The sequence below is a fragment of the Manis javanica genome, chromosome 14 (genome assembly GCF_040802235.1).
Source record: "Manis javanica isolate MJ-LG chromosome 14, MJ_LKY, whole genome shotgun sequence".
Lineage (NCBI taxonomy): Eukaryota > Metazoa > Chordata > Mammalia > Pholidota > Manidae > Manis > Manis javanica.
The window spans coordinates 12,356,986-12,376,193 of NC_133169.1; the positions used below are offsets into that span (position 1 = coordinate 12,356,986).

The window sequence follows — 19,208 nt, forward strand, 5'->3', positions numbered from 1 at the left end:
CTCTGGAGGTGACTAGCCGGGGAGCTAGTACCTTAGGCCCTGCCCAGCATCCCCCACATGCTAAGACCAACAGCTTGAGGCAAACTAGTTGAGCAGCTCTAAACAATCAAAACGGAGCTCCTGGCCATCTGACATTCTCTCTGGGCAGCGCTCTAAGTGTGCTGGCGTGATCGTACATCTGCCTCATGCACACCACGGGCATCACACGTACCAGATTGGGTGTCTGTAAATTTGGCTAAGTGTGGTCAAATATGGCTTTCTATTCTATAATTTACAGAGTAGGCTCTCTTTCCAGATTATTTTTAGTTTACTATTAAAATGTTTCTTTGAAAATGCAAAATCTAAGCAAACTCAAATATCAAATTTAGAAGTACTTAGACATAAAATTATGGTATCCCAAATGATACAACAAATTTGTGGTCATACACATATTAGAAAACACCTGGTATTTTTTTAAAGCACAATTACTCTGGTAAATAAGGAAATATTTCTGAATATGGTTTCATTTTGGAATACATTATGTATGATTTAGGTTGCCACAGTACACAATACAGCAGCACGCTGGACGCCACCACGAGTAAGATACACACAGGTAGTGAAATTCTACTTCAAGATCAAGAGGTGGTAAGTACCAATAAACATAAAGAGAAACCAAGTCGATGGAGTGCTGAATGTTTAATGTGCGGCGCATGTGGCGTAATACAAACTGATGCAAGTGTGTTTGTCATTTGAAAATGTTACTGAGAAGAATTAGGATTTTGCATTGTATTAACTGTTACCAGCTTAATAAATATAAACATATTTATCAAAAAACAATATTTCCAATAAAATTGTAAGTAAAATTACTTTTATTTTCATAAATAGATGATTTGTTATACAAACACCTTTAGCAGAATGGTAGCTGTCAATACCCAGTTTAAACTAAGTATGAAATGTATGCAACAGTTAAATAGTTATAGTCTCTCCATAACCCTCATGCCACTTCTTTATATTTAACTCCTTAAAATTCTCAGTACTACTTCAAAGAATATGATAAATAATGGAATACTTTAGTTACAAAGTGTCATCTTTACTGAGTCAACTGAATATATTATCTGCTTATGTCAAAGCCACCAATTACTGATTGAAGGTAATGCCAGTATTCACTGCGTTTGACAGAAGCACTGAGCATATAACATTTCATTCCATATGTGGTAGTGTGAGCCACAGAAATGTTAATGTGAAAATTTAGTAACCCAGTTAATAAGTACTATTATATAAGATAAATAGGTCCTATATGCTGAGACTAATACCCTGGTATCAAGTACTGTTTAGAGCAAGTGATTCTGTACTAAGTATTACACATAATACAGTGAAATTTAATTAAAATAATTTTTGTACAGTCAGCCAAATAAAATTAAGTATCTGTTGTTACTCCACTTATTCTGGAAACTGCAGCTTGAAATATTAAGTGCTATACACAGCAAGGAGTAATTAGCATTTCCATGTATTAAAAATCTCACTGATTCTATGCAGCTTTTTTCAGGAGTATAAACTATAATTTAGGCATTTACTTGAGCACAATATTCAGATAGGCATGATCTACTTTTAATTCATAATGAAATGTGTATTTCTATTTCAGCACTTTATACAGATTTTAATTACTTTTCACAGAGTTGCTGTGTGGATTCAATGGCTGCAGTGCTCAGTACAGTGCCTGGCACATTTTCAATATATACTATTACTATTATTCCTATTATGTCAATTAATCTGTCATTTATAATAGGGAAACTAGCTAACTCCCTAAGAGAATAATCAAAAGACAAACCTACAGATGTGTGACTTTTGTTACAGTATAATGTGTCCACTATTTCCCAACTTTGTGTATATACTAAAGTAAGTATTACAAGCTATTTTTAAGATCATACTGTATCTGCTGGCTGAGTTTTTCTATGGCCTTTGGCCTAAAGCAGCACAATTTTGACAGGATATGTGTATTAGAAAACATTTAAAAATGAAAGTATACTGAAATCAGACATTTTATAACTTGTGTAACAAAGAAGGAGAGAGTTACCAGTGTAATTTAAGACAACCTATCTTGTTAAGGTTAAAATTTATATCATGCAATATTTGACTTTTGCAAAAACATTTTCATTCTTGTCTTATCTCATATAGAAATGCTAACAGCTGTTACAAAGTTTTGTCCTTTAAGTAAAAAAATTCATTAGAAAAGGTACCTGTAAAAATCACCACAGGTTTATAGGGACTGAAAGGAAGTGCAGGGCTACCAGAATAGGAGTTAAGGTCCCAACATACCTATAAACACTGATTTTCGAGTAAATTATAAGTTCTAATAAATACAAAGGATTTGGTATTAAGATTTCTGATTTATAAGTGTGACTTTTTTTCCCACCAGAAGACAACGGACTTGCAACATAACAAGCCTGTGCTGCAATTCCTTAGGAGAGAGGGAAGAAAAGCATGAAAAACCGACCCGTCATTCTTCTGGTATCAAGGAAGAGGAAGGAAAATCAACTTTTTTGTGAAGACATTAAAACATACCTGAAACCACATGATTCTGGCCCTATATTAACCTGGAATTTATTACTACCCAGAGTTCAGGGGGAAAAAAAAACAAACCCAGCCCCCAAATATGCCTTTCAGAGGCACAATAAAATCTTTCACACATTGTCCTGATTAAAAAGGAGTCTAGAACAAAACACAAACATCCCCACTATATTAAAAATCAAGAGCAAATAAACTGAAGGTAGTTTATTCAGTTATACTCTGTATTAAATTATTCTATAAGTTTCAGAGAAATCACTTTAAGAAATACGAAGTTCCATGATTTCTCTTATCTGCCAGTAGAGAAAGTCAAATGCACAGTGCGTCAGTGTATTTTAGGAGATGTGGCACCCGGTGTCCTTTTGAGGTTTGATGTCTGGTTCTTTCACAGGTTTCACCACTTCTTCTGGTTTGGGTTTGGTCTAGAGAGAGGAAAACACTCTTTTAGTACATAAACTAAGATTTGGAGGAAAAAACCACTACATCTTTCCCACTTCAGACTTTTAAAAGATGTCATATTAACCTACACAACACTGACATTAATAAAGCTATTCCAGAAGCTACGTATCAATTCAATTAAGATGTAATCGGAAAGCAATATTTCAGTGGCGATGAAAACCTAGATGGGTAGGCAAAAATCAAGCTAATGGAACTTTTACTTTTTCTGAAGAGGGAGAAACTGAATGATGAATCCATGCACTGGGACCTTTAATTCTGGAAATAACTCATGATAATAAGAGGCTACATCTTAGGGCATTATTTTACAGGCGGCACAGGATACAAACACAATTATTTTAAGGATGATGGTTTTAGTATAGGTAGAAAATTATTTAAAAATAACCCAATTTCAAGGAAGGAGTGATGATTGCAAAATAATTCCCATTCCCCCCCCCCTTTTTAATAGATCCCTCATTTTTTGGTAGTCAAACCTCACATCTTCTACTTAATCTACTATGTGATTTAGTACATCAAGATATACAAAGACATCAATGAATAGAAGCAGTCTTATTTTACTCTTGGGTGATTTCATGGAATGTTGAAATTATGTCAAATCTTCAAGTAACCACCAATATGCTAATCAAAAAATAGTAAAAAAATACAGGATATTGCTATAGGGACATAAACACGGATAAACCATCCTCTTTAGACCTTTTCTCACACTTTTCTTAAAGGAGGCTCTGACAAATCATAAAAGGGAAGATAATGTGTTGAAAACATCAATTATGTAGAAAATCAGAAGACAATTAAGGCCTAGAGGTCTTACCTCTAGAGAGCTCTGTAACAGATTACAGTAGTCACTGTAACTAGCTAATTTAACATTCAGAGAAACATGTATTTCTTTATGAAAAAGGAAAAATATCAAAATGATAACTCTGAATTCTCCTTTTAAACTTTTGTGAATAAATGGAAAAAAAAAACACGATCTCATACATTGTCATCCTTGGGTCTTTTGGTGAGATCAAATGCAGCCAATGTTTCTGGTGTCCAGTGAGTACTTGTAGGCGGAAATTCAAAAGGTACAGGTTCTACAAGACCATAATTTGCTTTGAGTTCCAGTTGTGGGGCTTCTGTTGGAATTTTTTGAAAGTAACTGCAAAAAATAATTGGAACAGTAATTCATTTATTTACTATTTGACTGCCAATTATGTTCAAGGCCCTGTGCAAGAAAATGACAATTTAATGATTAGTAAGACAGAGATTTTCCTGCCTCATGTAGATTATAGATGACTAAGTTAGAAGTCAAGAAACCCAGTCAACTACAATGCCAGTAACAGAAGCTACTGAAGGATGTAGAGTGCCAGAACACAAAAGAGGGACAATTCACCCAGATTTGGGGGGGTTCAGGGATGCTTTCCAAAGGAAGACAGCAAAGTTAAACTAGACATGTTCAAGGAAATCAAAGGGCTCAGTATGACCAGATGCAGAATATAAGGGGAGGAATGTAAAGAGATAAAGGCAGGGACGAAATTGATCCTACCAACTTATGCAGGATGGTGACCTAGTCTGAAAATGCTGACTTAATAATGGAAAGCTGCTTGATTAGGCAGGACTGACAGAAAATTAATTTCCCTGCAGTACAGGTAGCTGAAACCAGAGTGGGATGAATATGCACAGGGTACCGACAAGATGTATGTAATCGTGAAGAAGGAATGGCAAGGAAACAAAGCTAAGAGGAAATCAGGACAGTAGGAGTGGGCTACATGTTACTTAGGCTTCAATCTGAAGACCTTTCATACACCATCAACAGAAATAGAATAAAAGTTAGGCCCAACAGAAGTGAACGTTATCAACCAATTTAAAGAGAAAAATAGAGCTGAACTTAAAAGCACTCTGACAAAAAATCTTTGGGAATGTAGACTAACACAAACTGTGGTATTACTAAAACAGTATTAATATCTAAACATAATTATAAGCTGCACTCACATAAATCCATTTTCTCTCTCACATTTTTCCATGGTATTCTTTACAAGATTTCCAAGCTTTCTAAAGAATAAGTGTCCTGAAGGTTTGACTGTTGGTCCAGGTCCTTTGGTTTCTCCATATTCTTTGCATAACGCTTCGGCCTTTGCATAAACTGCACGTGAGAGCAATATAAAGTCATTTGACTGTAATTAATTATCGACTACTTGGCTTTAAATTAGATCTGGTAGGAAATGTTACTGCTCTTTACCTAGAGTAACAGCAATACCAAGAATAGTAGAAGGGGAAGATGCATATTTTCTACAGGTTCTGGGTATTTTCTACAGGCTCCAGGTTTTTGAAACATTTTTGTTTTTCTCCAATTACCTCACTGATTTCCATTCTCTTTCATGAACTCAGCCAAAATCCCTTTTAACTGCTTATTTCCTCTTTCTGATAAAACATTTGTTTTTAAAAAAGGAGCTAATATCCTGGCAGGAATACTTACATTTTTCAGCTTCTTGGAGAGACCGAATTGCTTCACCACATTTATCACTAGCCAACAAAGTCTGACCATGATAACAGTAAGCCTGGTAATAGAAACAAATTTTATTCAGTCTTCCCCCAAATGATGCTTTCCACTATCGCTGTTTTACATATACATCATAAATGCTTTTACCCACTGTCTGAAGTATCAGTGCAATCTCTGACACTTTACTGGAATATGCTTTCCCCCATCTCTGTTACTATAAAAAGTGAAATTATGTCAAGCCTTGAGCCAGGCTAGCCTTCTAACCGTGGGCTGAGAACAAAACATATTTGCTGAAACCTGTTTTTAAAATAAGGGCACAGTGGTAAGAGGAGGGAAATTACTGTGCTAATGCAGGGGGAGAGGGAGAGAGGATTTTGAGGTTAAGGACTGAACAGGTTTTAAGAGAAATGTACCAGCCTGAAGTAGGACTAGGCAGGACCTATACAATTATTAGTAGGACTCTATTAGTGTCCTACTACTATTTTAGTAGGACTAATATATCTTTAAATGTCTACATTAGTACAGGGCAAAAAAAACTATGTACCCAGATCTGAAAAAGGCTTCTTAGTTATCCCTCACAAAATTCTAACCAAAACAAGTTTGTTTGGTGGTTTTACAAGACTGATTAAATTACTTCCAAAAGACCGCTTATAAAAGATTCTTCAAAACCCAGGTGATATATTGTGTGAATGACTTAAGATTAGAATTAATAAATACCTTCTCCTCAATGTGTACGATGAAACAGGAGAATTCTCATTAAGAGAATTCTGCATGCAGAAGATTAAGCCTAAAAGTAGGTTAAATCAAATAGTAATTCCACTGCTATAATCCAGTTCTATAGTTTTCTAGCATCTCTTTCCACCCACTTCAGTTCACAATGGCTGCACTGACCATCAGTGACTCCATTACTTGTAAAATGCTAATTAAGAGTCTAGAGAGATGACAGCCCTGGCACTCAGGGGACTGGAAAGACAGTAAATTTATATTGCCTTGAGAGCTATGAATACTTACATAAGCTGTGTAGAAACACATTTTCAAGTGAAGATATTTTCTCCATTTAGCAGAGTATGCAGGCTCCAAACTGGATAAAGTATGATCTAAAGTTACATTTTAAAAAGCAAAATATAATTTCACCCTGATTCACTAGAAGGCTTTTAGTTCATGTGTTCAGATGCTAAAAACAGAATGCTATTCAGGTATAAAACTCGAGCATTTACATACTTTTAAAAGACCTTCCTTTAAAGTGATTTAGTTTCCCGTAACTATATTCCAACTACATAAGATTAGTTAAACAGCATCTCTCTGGTTTGATAGTTAATGTAACCTTAGTTTAATGATAAACTAAGAACTTCAAGGTAAATACAAATTGTACTATTACACCTTTTAAACATTTATGCAATATAGCAATGCAAAGAGTAGTCTAGCCACCCAAGTCAGAAATCCGTAGGATACCCTCCTCTCACCACCCTATCATCAAATCTTGTATAAAACACACGCTCACGTATCTGCCAAACATCTCTCAATCTGTTTCTACTTCTCCATTTCCTACTTTGCTGTCTTTGTCAACGTTTTTATGGTTTCCTCCATAATCATTTTTTCCTAAGTGTTAAGTAAAGTTGGCCTAATGTTCCTTCACCTAGCAAACATATTTCTCATCTAGCAACCACAGGGACCTTTAGGAAATTGAAATCCAATCAAGTCCGATTTACTTTACATCTTTTAATGGGACCCAAATATCTTCCAAATAAGGTCAAATTCCTCAGGCAGGCCTACAGACCAGTCTATGGTATCACACATGCATACTACCCTAACCTCTTCTCCTTTCTCTCATCCTGTTTCAGCTAAGGGTATCTTTCTAAAGGTTCCAGAATGTGTCTGGTTTTCTCTTATCTCTGTACATACTAGAGAGATAATGTTTCACTCCCATTTGCTAAAGCTTCCTAACAAACTTTCAGAACTTCTATATTTCAAAATAAGGCTAAAACACCATCTTCCTCCAGAAAGCCTTTTCTAGCACACCCAGATCCTTCAGAATTTTATTCCACCACTGTAGCATCTTAATTCATGCTATAATAATGTGGTTGTACATTTGTCCCCTTCCCTAGACTGTGACTCTGATCTATTGATCTTTGTATACTCAACAAAATTGCAATCATCCCTTAAACAGGAACATGCATGTTTCCTAAATAGGTAAATAAATTGAATAGGCTAATGAAACACCCGAATTCTAGCCCCAGTTTCCCACCTACTAGCAGTTAATCCTTTGGAGTTTGCTTTCCTGTTTAAATAAGGATACTAACCATAAAGTTATATAAAGACCAAAACAATTTCAAAAATAAGAGAGCTATATTACTAGATATAACTGCTTAAAAAACATAGGATTACCCTTTCCATTAGAAGTTATGTAGTATGTAACTGTGAACAGCTCTTTTATTTTCTTTTAAACAAGATTAATAATGCAAATATTATTTGTTTTGCAAATGAAATCATCTCAGAATCTTTTTGTTTTGCTTGCTCCCTCTTAAACCAAGAGTTCATCTGCAAACCTAAAGACTAAAAATATGACAGAATTATAAACTTACCTGCTTTTTGATAGAAATTGGCTGTTTCATGTGCCAGTGCAGCAATTAGCCCAGGAGCGTGTTTCAGTTCAATTGCTCGAGCAATTGTTACTATAACCAAAACACAGTAAAGTGAATGTATAAATAAGTTCACTTGTATTCACCCTAAGTTCAATTGTAATTGCAAAAGATGGTACAACAATTTGGGATTTTAATATAGTTTGTTAAAAGTTTTAACATGAAAAGGTAGAGAAAATGCAAAAATAAAGATAAAACATTGAGCTTATTGGTTCTGATACCATTTTTCTTTTTAAAAAAACACAAGCTAGTTACTAGCTAATCACAGAAAATTACTACTATAAAATAGCATGACCTAAGAGAAAACAAGTACTTTCAGGGTACTGGAATTTGAAATAAAAAGTAACAAAAGCCTATGAAGTTTCATTAATGATTTCACCTGAGTCTTCATCTACTTTCTGCCAATGAAAGGTGAAGGTTTCAAGGTAAGTCAAATTGTGAAAGAGGAAAAGGAATGAGTTACAAAATTCTATGCCTTGAGAAATTGCATGAAATCAAAATGCTCTTAAAAAGAGCCATTAAACTATAAAGCCTTTTCCTGCTAACTAAAAATGAAGGAAAATACTACAGGAAAAATTACTCCTCACTATAAATTTCCCAGAACCTAATTCTAGCTAATTCTGATTTGAAGAATAAAAGAATAATGTGCCAATATATTCCTTCAAAAGAAAGCAATCTTACAATATTTAGGATACCTTCTTGAGCTTCAGCCTGACACTGGATAATATAAGCTTCTATGAGTCGTGCCTCTAAATCTCTCCCCTTTTCTGCAGGTGTAATAAGCTTTGGGATATGACTTTCCTAAGAGAGAAAGAAAAACAAACAAAAAAAAAGAAGCCAAATTTTATTGTAACCCCGTTGTTAGAGATAAAGAAAATGGAAGTTATGACACATTCAATTTGGGGACTTATCAGAAATTTAGGGTACAAACAGAAACTGTGTAAAAAGCAGTTTTGAGCTTATAGAGAAGAAAAACTCCTGCATACTAAAATTCAGGAACAAAATCTGGGTGTTAACAGTTTGCTTAGACAGGGAAGTCATGTTTGTCTTAGAAAACATTTAGCTGAAACAGTGGCCAAGGTTCCCTTCTGTGGGGCAGCCAGAACTGCTCATTCACATTAATAAGTGTAGACAAAGAAGGCTATAATTTTATAGCTAACTCAGGGTCACAGCTTTTTAATCACTGTAAAAGCATCTTATTTTATCATGAGAAAACCCAACACTGGCCTTCAGTGAATGGTGGCTTAATGAGAATGAGGTGGGGTAATTCTGGGTGGAAAATACATTAGTCTTTTCCCTAATTCCCATCACATCTTCAGGGAATTTGATGTAATTAGTGCGTACTGATAGCCCCACCAGCATTTTCACTGGCACAGAGAATGCATTCAGAAATTCAGTTCCACAGGATCATGATTGCTTCTGGCAACTGCTGTGGGAACTGTTAACAACCATTGAATTTTTGTACTTTGTTTTCTCCTATCTTTTCAGAAAAGACAGAAAAAGCAGTGAATTATAACTCTGACTTTTCTAATTGTAAAATTAACTGCTGATTTTCTAAAACGGAGACATTTAATATTCTGTAACTGGCTGCACTCACTGACAAGATACTTAACATAAGGAAAACACAACACATATCAGTTCTTTCTACACAATGAAATAATTCTCTACCCCCATCTTCCAAAGAAATAAATAAAAATTACTTGAGAATTAATGCATTAAGAATACATTTTACTATTATTATTGTTTTACCTTTAAATGTTTAAAAATCCCAGCTGCAATTTTTAGGCTGCGATGGACTTCTTTTGCTTCATCTTCTGTTATGCTTAAAGATAGTGGTTACATTAGAGGATGAATTCCATTTCTTGTATTAGAACTAACAACTGATACATTACTGTAACATCAAATGAGCCATTTTTGTGTTTCTCACTGCTAGTTTTCTTCCTTTAAAAAAAATCTAACTCAACACTTAAAAAAGTGTAACAAATACATATGAAAAATATCCAAAGAGAAGATACTACAAATGAAAAAAAGTGAGAACCTATTTAGAAGTCTGGACAAAGGCTTCTTGTTTTTACGCCCATCTGTGCATAAACAAGCACAAAATATATACACCTAATACATGCACACAGTAAAAAAAACAAACACACACAATATTCACTAGATTGCTTGTTTTAAACACCTGAATTACCTTAGAGATAATTTCACATCAGCATATACAGTTCAACTTCATTTTAAATTGCTGCCTACTACGTTCATGTTCAGGTGCACCATAGTAGGTAGGTAGCTGCCAGTTTTGTACTAATATCCTCTTTTACTATTATAAGAATCGTATCTCATTTTATTTCATAATTCTTCAAAACATTGGTCACATACTTATATGCCTTTGTATTTCTATTTTCTGTGAATTGCCTGGTTATGTCATTTGCTTATTTTCAGTTGATCTCTTGGCCTTTTCTGTGTTTACTTGTAGGAGTATACATTATAAAAACAATTCGTCATCTGAATTGCAATTTTTTTGACCAATCTGTCATTTGTTCTTAACCTTCTTTATGGTACTTTGATGCAGTCAACTATTCAATTAGTCTTTTTCATGGTTTGGGGTTTTATTTAGAAAGACTTTCCCTATGAAAACATTAGTTTTTCCCCTTCTAATACTGGCTTCATAATCTGGTACTTAAAATACTAACATTATGAGGCAACCTTTCACTTATCAGAAGCCTAGACGTTTTCATACATATTTAAAAAATAACATATGCAGATAGCCCTTCCCTTTTAACTTACTTTTCTTTTCCAGCCAGTCTTGAAGCATATTTGGTGTACCACAAGGCTACATTAAATCCCATGGAAATTAACTCAAAAACAGCATCCTGCTGGGCACTAGAATTATAAACATGATCATTAAGTTCTACTTTATATCTTGTTTCCTTTAGATTCTATTACTACAGATGACTCAAAGATGATGACAAAGGCTTATTAATCAAATATTACTAATTTTTATTCACTATTCTGCTAAGAACCTGAAAATTCTTTGGACATTATCTCACCTCAAATGATGGAGAAAACAGAATACTCTATTTTATACACATATTACCAAGATACAGAAAAATTACCCAAAGGGAAGAAACTAGAATCATGATTCTGCTTTTTATTCTTTATTTATTGTCTCCATCTTAAAAAGAATGTAGAAATGGAAACTTTTTAGAGTAAAAAAAAATTTTTTATACAACATATAAAATAACTTATAAACTATCCCACTGAACATATTATGTATTAATATGCAAAAACATAAGAGTCATAAATAAACTTCTGAAAACAACTTTCCTGGCTGAAAAATATTTAATGTATAGTTTAATAGCTTACTCTTTTCAACACTGAGGACTTTCAAATGAATTACATCTGGTGATCTTGTAGGCATATCTGATTTATAACTTTAAAAAGATAGTTTATAGTAAGTCCCATGAATAACTCTCTCCCTTTTTATCCTTCATTTATTTCAATCTGCCTTGCTGCTAAACAGTCCATTTCTATTGTACCACATCTAAGTAATAGGGAGTACATACAGTTGAACTTCTCAGTGTACTTTCTATTGAATAAGTAGTACTCAAGGATAAAATAATTTAATCTCAGATATACTGAACACTCAGTATTATTACTTAAGGCCTTCATTTCATAATTCTTCACTGTCTCATAAAACTATACTCAAAAAGGCTGTGACAAGGAATCAAAATCTGTCATGGTGGAAAGGTGCCAAATTTATGTAATCCGAAACACCTGACAGAGATTTGATTCTTTAAGAAAAAGTTCGTTATTAACAGAAATATTCCTTAATTTTAGGTTAAGTACAAAGGGATCATATACAGAAAAACAGATAATGAGAACTTGGAAAACCTTAGTATCCCAGAATATTAAAATTTGGAAAGGATTCCATAGTCCTCAACTTCCTACCCAATATGAATTCTACATACAGTATTATTGATTTTGTATGCCTGGCATTACATTAGTCACTTAACATAAATTTTCCTATTTTGTTTCTCACCAAAGCCCGGTTATCTGTAACCCCAACACTCAAAGAAACGGATGTTCACACAGTACAAGACCTGAAATTGCATCTAGAAGGAGTCCATAGTCCATACTCCTTCCACTCTATTACCTGCCCTGGCCTTTGAGCAATCTCCATTTCATTTTCTTCCCTTCTGATTTTATAAAATAGTAATATTCTAAAGCAAATTGAGATAAAGACATATGATCATTTTTACAACCCAAAGGTGGAAAAAAGATAAAGATTAGGTACCATTTTGATCTGTATCCTTTTCCTGTTATAATTAGGTTTGTCCTAACTGGTTTCAAGTGAGTTACGATAAAGTTCTGAAGGGAAGTCTTTAAAAAAAAATCAGGAACTGTGGATAGGAATTAGGAAGAAAACAAATACTGTGAGTCAAACGAGTGTGGAGTATGGAACTGGGTAAAAGGAAAGAGTGGGCCTGGCCAAAGACACCTGGACTGTCCATTAGAAAAGACAAGTGTGAGAAAACCAAAATTCTGCTCTCTTTGAATGCAGGCAAAGACTGAAAGCCAGATGTGGGCTCCAAATCTCCAAACCATTCTTTGTGTTATTAAAAGCCAAGGATATTCAATTCTAGTTAACAGTTGTATTGCTTACCTCAAAACAGATTTGGTCCAGGAGAAACAAAAGTATATTTTTACTTACTAGAATGTCTTAGGAGTTTAGGTCCAATATTTTAATTTCCTGATTAAGAGAAAATGCTGATCTGACCTATATGTTATTTCTCCAAATACAGAGGCTGTGAGTTAACTATGGTACTGTTAGCATTGTTTACCTAGGAACATGTCCTTGTAATGTATCAGTCCACTTGAAATTCTGAATATATCGTAACTTGCTTTCTTGGGTGGATTCATCCAATGAATTTATGAAACCTATAGAAAGATAAAAAACATTTCAGTCTTTTTATGTTAGGTGATATACAGTATTTTATTGGTTTCAGGTGTACAGCATATTGATTCAACAATTATATACATTATGAAATACTCACAAGGGTAGGTGTAGTTATTTTCTGTTACAATACAAAGATACTATAATATCACTGACTGTATTCCCTATGCTGTACTTTTCATCCCTGTGACTAATTTATTTTATTAATTGGAAGTTTGTACCTCTTTATTCCCCCCTTCACCTATTTCACCTGCTGTCTCGCCCCACCTCCCCCCATGGCAACCACCAGTTTTGTTCTCTGTATTTGAGTTTATTATGTTTTGTTTGTTGGTTCTTTTATTTTCTTAGATTCCACACATTTAACTGAAATCATATGGTATTTGTCTTTCTCCACCTGGCTGATTTCACTTAGCATAATACCCTCTAGGTCCACCCATGCTGTTGCAAATGGCAAGTTTTCATTCTTTTTTAAAACGTTTCTGTTTTAAAAGAAATATAAAATGTTGTGTTTAGAAAATATTTCAGATAATGACTTTTCCAGGTATCTGAAAGAAACTCCTAGCCCCTCTCTCCTTTTCCATCTCTTACACTTTCTCCTAAGGTAACATAATGTGAAATATGCACATACTGTATTTTCAAAATGTTAGAAAGACTACATACCACACCTATATTTTCACATTTCTGAAACTCAAGCATATCAAAGAATATAGCCCAGAAGACTAAACTTTGAAAAGTCTAAGAAATAAATGTGAACTTCTGCATAGTTCTTTAAAAATTCTGAAGTTCATATAAATAACTAACCTTGTAAGAGTGAAAAATATGAATCTGCTGCTTTCATCATTATTTCTGGATTACAACTCAAATCAGTGAACAGTTCAAGCAGTTGTGCTCTGCATGATCTCAAGTCACTTGCATGAGAAAGAAAGAGACAGTTAAGGCCAAGCAGGTGGTACTACAATGGATCTGTGTAAAAGTGGATTAGAAGTTTTAATTGTAAAAGCTTTAAACATCCCCCCTGCTCCCACTCTAAGGTATTACTAAGTACACAGGAATGAATGCCATTAGGACTAACACCAGAGGAAGTGAAATTTCTAGTAACAATTGTTTATAAGTTGTACTAAAATAAACTCAGTCCACTTAAAAGGACAAATCATGAATTCAATTATGTAATAAAAATATACAGCAAGTTTTAATTTAAAATATCAAACACAGCATTTACGATGGGAGGAAAGAATTAAGAATGAGTAAATTAAACAGGTTAGTTCACAATAAAAGCTTTCTGAATGGGAATTTAACATGTTCGTGCGTGATTTTAGTACCTCTTTAAAATTTCAAAATTTGACATATCAAAATATACCCTATTAAGTAGAAAACTGTATTTTAAAAATGAAATTGTATTGTGTAATTCAACATACACGTGAAGAATTTGTAAAACCCCATGGCCACTGGTCATTTTAAAACTGCTCCCTCATCTCTATTCTCCTTTCACTTCTCTGCAGCAATGTTTCAGATCCACCATTTCTCCGGATTCCAGTGATGCTAAATTTTCCAGAGTCTCCTCTTATCTCTGAAAGTTCCTTCTGTATTTTTCCTGTCCCCTTCCTATTCCCACCTCCAAAAATGTTCAATCTCTGCCTTTCCACTTTTCTCTCTTGAATCTCACCTATTTGTACAGCTTTACATCCACTCCTGCATCTACCATCAGCTCTAACTTGGTCCTGTTCCAGTTCCACATCTAACTTCAGAAGGCAACTTGCTTAAAGAGGGTTCACAAATGATATTACATGAACAATGAAGACACTTGTGTGAAATGACTAAAAAAAAAAGACTACATTTAAATCCTAAGCATCAGGAGAGCAGGGACTGTATACCCAGAACTCAGGAGGTGCCCACAGCAAAGCAAGCACTCAAAATTGTCCGAGTGAAAGAATGCCAACATTTCAAACATTTTAAGATTTAAAAGGGCTGCAATGTAGCAGTCTTGATTGGTCTAGATGGGAGGGTTTAGTCACTGGTACTTGCTCTAGAGGCTTATTTCAAGAAGGTGTATACCAACAATTACATACACTGGCCAAAAATGGGGTGGACTATCTTACGAATCTGTCACTGTTACTTAACTAGAAGCTGGGAAGTAGTAGTTCCTGGATTAGGAAAATATTTGAATTCTTAAATAAGGGCTGTTCTAGACTCAAACAGTTGGCTAGCTATTTCCAGGTAGGCACTCAATCATCACGTTCAATCCGACTTGTGTAAAGTGACATTCACCTTAAAATTACAGAACTTGAGAAACATGTACCTCAGAAATATCAATGTAGGCCACTCATTTTGTAGATGAGTACTGAGGCCCAAAGAAGTTGAGACATTTGCCTAATGGTGCACATAAAACAGTTAACTGGGACCAGCTTCTAGGAGCCTAAGACCAGGGTTTGGCAAAATACACCCTGTAATTTGTTTTTGTATGGCCCACAGATTCTTTCTGTGAAAACGAACAAGGAATGTGCAACAGTGACTTTATGTACAAGTCACTGTAAAGGGACTAATATTACTAAAAGATTTGGCCCTTTATGGAATTAGTTTGCTGACCCCTGGTCTACATGCGAAGCCAGTTTTCCTATCTTTTGCTCCAATTACTTCTTTCCACAAAAAGCAGCAACTCTGGCTGGTTTTCCTTTACTGGTAGCATCAATGTCTTGATCATCTAAGTTTTGAATTCCTTATAGATTGAATTATTTTCAACTTCCCACAGCAAATCAGCCAATCTAGCCAGTTGAGTCTTCCTTTGAAATATCTCTTGCATCTACTTTTTTGTTCTAGTCAAATGGATATACTCACTAGCCCTAGAACAAAGGTTTTCCTGTCAGAAATGACTTTCTCTTCTCCCTTCCTAATATCCCAATCAGGGACCAGCACACTTTTTCTGTAAAGGGCCTGAAGGTATTTCCAGCTTTGTGGGTCATTAAGTTTCTGTTGGGACTACTAAACCTGCTACTGTAGAGGACAGCAGCCAAAGACAGCCAGAGACAGGATGTAAATAAGCGGGGGGAGGGGGGTGGCTGTGTTCCAATAAAACCTGATTTATAAAAATAAGCACTGGATCTATTTATGGGATGTAGTTTGGCAATCCCTGATCTGAGCCATATAATTTATTGAAACCCTAGTCAAGTCCTTTCTCCTACATGAACATACTGAAGGCTATCCCAGGTGATAGGAATCTCTCTCCCTGTTCAGAAGTCAATGAATTTACTATGTAGCCAATTAACAATATCCATATACAAGTTGAGTCTTTTGTAACAAATAGCTTAACTCTTTTATTGCGATTTCTTCAGTGTCTCTGGGACTCACTAGGAACCCTGACCTAAATGACTGCCAAAGTTTAAAAAAAATCTATGATTTAATTCTTCATGTCATTTGTAAGGTTTTAAGTAGTCTAAGGTTAGGAACTGTGTGCTACATACTTCTGAATGGCCCATGGGACCTAAAACAAATTGAATCCAAGGGTGGCTCAATACTTAGTGAGACAGACTAAAACTTACCTGCAAATTTTTGAAGCAGCAGGGCCAGTGGCTACACCATAATAGTTAAAAGGGACAGGAGCTGTGGCTTTTAATGGGTTCCTATGAAACCAATGCGTCATTTTTTCCAGACGTTGCCTATAGACAAAAGAAATGTATAAAAAAATAAAGATAAAACATTTGATAAACAATGTAATAGTATTCAAATCTTTAAGAATATAAGATTACTACAGGATATACACATTTTCACATAAAAATACATAGACCATGCATATATATATATATATATATATATATATATATAAAATGCTTCATTGCCATAAGTCAATCTTGTTTTCTCTATTTATAGTAGTCTATGTTTAGATCAGGCCTATAGAAAAACTGCATTTGGAAACCTTCCCAGAGTAACTGCGATGTTAAATATACCAAAGCAGTAATGTTTAAACTTTAATGTTCATAAAAATCACCTGGGGGGAGGGAGTCTTGTTAAAATGCAGATTCTAATTCAACACTATGGAGCAGGACCTGAGACATGATGCTGCTGGTCCCCAGACTGCACTTTTTAGTAGTATAGTACGGGACTTCAGTTGGACGGCTCCAATTGAGAAGGGCACAGAACTAGATGAAAGTAACTTCCAAAACAGGTTCAAATGGTGACCCTTATTTAGACCTCTAAGGTTACTTGAAATAAGTATGTTTTAAGTTAGCTATTTCCCACATGATATTGCTGACACTGTCTGACTGGTTATATAGCATGTGTTCCATAAAATGAGCATTTTCATGATTAAAAAAAAACTCAGTAACTTCTACCTGAAAAACCAAAATGTTTGAAAAATGACTTAAGTGAAAGGCCAACTTAAAAAAAATTAAGTTCCACACCTTTTAGGTTAAACAAAACAAAAAACAGGAGTATTTCACTTGCCTAGAGTCCTTGGGTAGAAAGTGCACCTAATACAGGAAGGCCTAACTAAAGACTTAAATAGGGCAATTAGATTCCAGGAAGTAATAGACAAGATATTATAAGGTTTAATTAATCTGAAGGCATTATCCATGCGTCCATCGACTTTTCTTGCTGGGGGAAAAACAAAACAAAACATGGACTGAATGGTGAGTGATACACCTACTTCAAGCACCTCCCTTAACGGTATTTACTTACTTCTGTTAAAACCGGTTTTGGAGAGCACAAATATTTGATGAAGAGAAAATACATTGTGTACTAAATGAAAAACTGAGCAAATTCATTTATGACTGAAAATATTTACCAAGTCCTTTAGAAATACACATAACCTTGTAAACATCATCCATGTAAACCTCCGTTATAACCCAAGTAAACTAGCACGTGCATATAAGTTAAACCTTCCAGAGAGAAAAGCACACAGTACACTTCATCTTGTGATAGCAACTTTTCTACAGTACTTTCTTAAGGCGGCCTCCCACTTCCGGACGAAAACGCCTTAAGTTCTGCACATGATTACTTCAGCAACGAGAGGGGCAGAACCGTACCCGGCCCCATCTTTCCGCTTCTGAGACCCGGCCCTCCAGTCCTCAGGAACGCGGAGGGTAGGGCAGGACGCAGCCACCCGCGGGCGCGAGGGTGCCTTTAGGGCCATGGGTACAACAGTCGGATCGGCCACCTAACTGCCCCCACTGGGGTCTCGGATTACTGTCAAGGGTCCCCCACTCCCGAGACCCCGGCCCCCGGAACCTACCCGAGCGCCGCGCCGAGCTCCGAGCGCCCACTTCCTGTTTACCACCCAGCCTCTTCCTCCCGGCCCCGTCCTGTTTTCACGCGGCGGGCGGCGACCTGGCGCAGGCGCCAACCTTTGCGTGCCCCGCTTTCTTGAACAGGCATTTGTGTGGAGAGCCGATAGCATCCTTCAGGGAGGGGCGGGCAGACGACCGCTGAACAAACCCGTTTCGCTTAGAAGGCCCCCAGCTGCTAGGGGGGACGCGGGTATGGGGATTCGGCGGAATGTAGCTGCTGGTACCACTGATTCGCAGGGCCAATTTACTTTCTTTCGTTTGTTTCACGGCATTAGAAGACTTTTTCGGACCGCTATCCGAGTCTAAGGAGACTGTGTACAAGGGGGCGACCTATTGTTTGGGACTCCTGGGAAACAAGGGTAGGGAGAGTACAGGGAAACGCCCATTCTCATGACATACTTACAGGATTTCTGGGCGTCTGTACAGCAGATCTCCTGAGGAGAGAAAGGCAATGTCCGAATCCGCGAAAGACCGAGGGCAGGAGTCTGGAGAACCAGAGCTGCCGAATTAGAGCGACGGGAAACTAGGCCTGCGACGAGCCGGAGTCACCTGACCCGGGCGGCCATGACAGCTACCGAGGCGGCAGCGCGCCCGGTTTAGGGGCGGAGGCTGCTTCGTAGTTGCAGCCCTCTTGGGACACTCCACTCCTCAGCCCTCTCCTGATTATTCCTCCCGAGTCTTTTCTCTTGAGCTGCAGTCTTCCCTTCAGAGCGGAAGGACAGAGGTGGCCAAGCCTCCCCAGCCCAGGAAGAATGCCGCAATAGCACTGGCGGCCGCTCGGTGGAGCGGGGCGGCCTCAACCTAACCCGGGGCGGAGCCTCGGGGGCGGGGCCTCGGCGGGGCGGTCGCTCCGGAGCCGCAAAGTT

General features: G+C 36.4%; 1 protein-coding gene across 3 annotated transcripts; it reads right to left on the reverse strand.

The window, feature by feature from the left end:
• Positions 1-830: 830 nt before the first annotated feature.
• BROX (BRO1 domain and CAAX motif containing) lies at positions 831-19,094 on the reverse strand. 3 transcript variants are annotated; one of them, XM_073221503.1, is made up of 13 exons: positions 18,746-19,094; positions 16,600-16,716; positions 13,868-13,974; positions 12,954-13,050; positions 10,897-10,992; positions 9,865-9,937; positions 8,811-8,916; positions 8,059-8,148; positions 6,488-6,573; positions 5,453-5,534; positions 4,969-5,119; positions 3,976-4,135; positions 831-2,966 (listed from the first exon to the last, which is right to left on the reverse strand). In XM_073221503.1, exons 2-13 carry the CDS (start codon positions 16,698-16,700, stop codon positions 2,880-2,882), a joined length of 1,236 nt encoding a protein of 411 aa, XP_073077604.1. In that variant the 5' UTR covers positions 16,701-16,716; positions 18,746-19,094; the 3' UTR covers positions 831-2,879. The 3 variants fall into 3 exon arrangements, with proteins under 3 accessions (XP_073077604.1, XP_073077605.1, XP_073077603.1); XM_073221504.1 differs by lacking the exon at positions 18,746-19,094 and adding an exon at positions 18,288-18,431; XM_073221502.1 differs by lacking the exon at positions 18,746-19,094 and adding an exon at positions 18,082-18,100.
• Between the last annotated feature and the right edge of the window lie 114 nt (positions 19,095-19,208).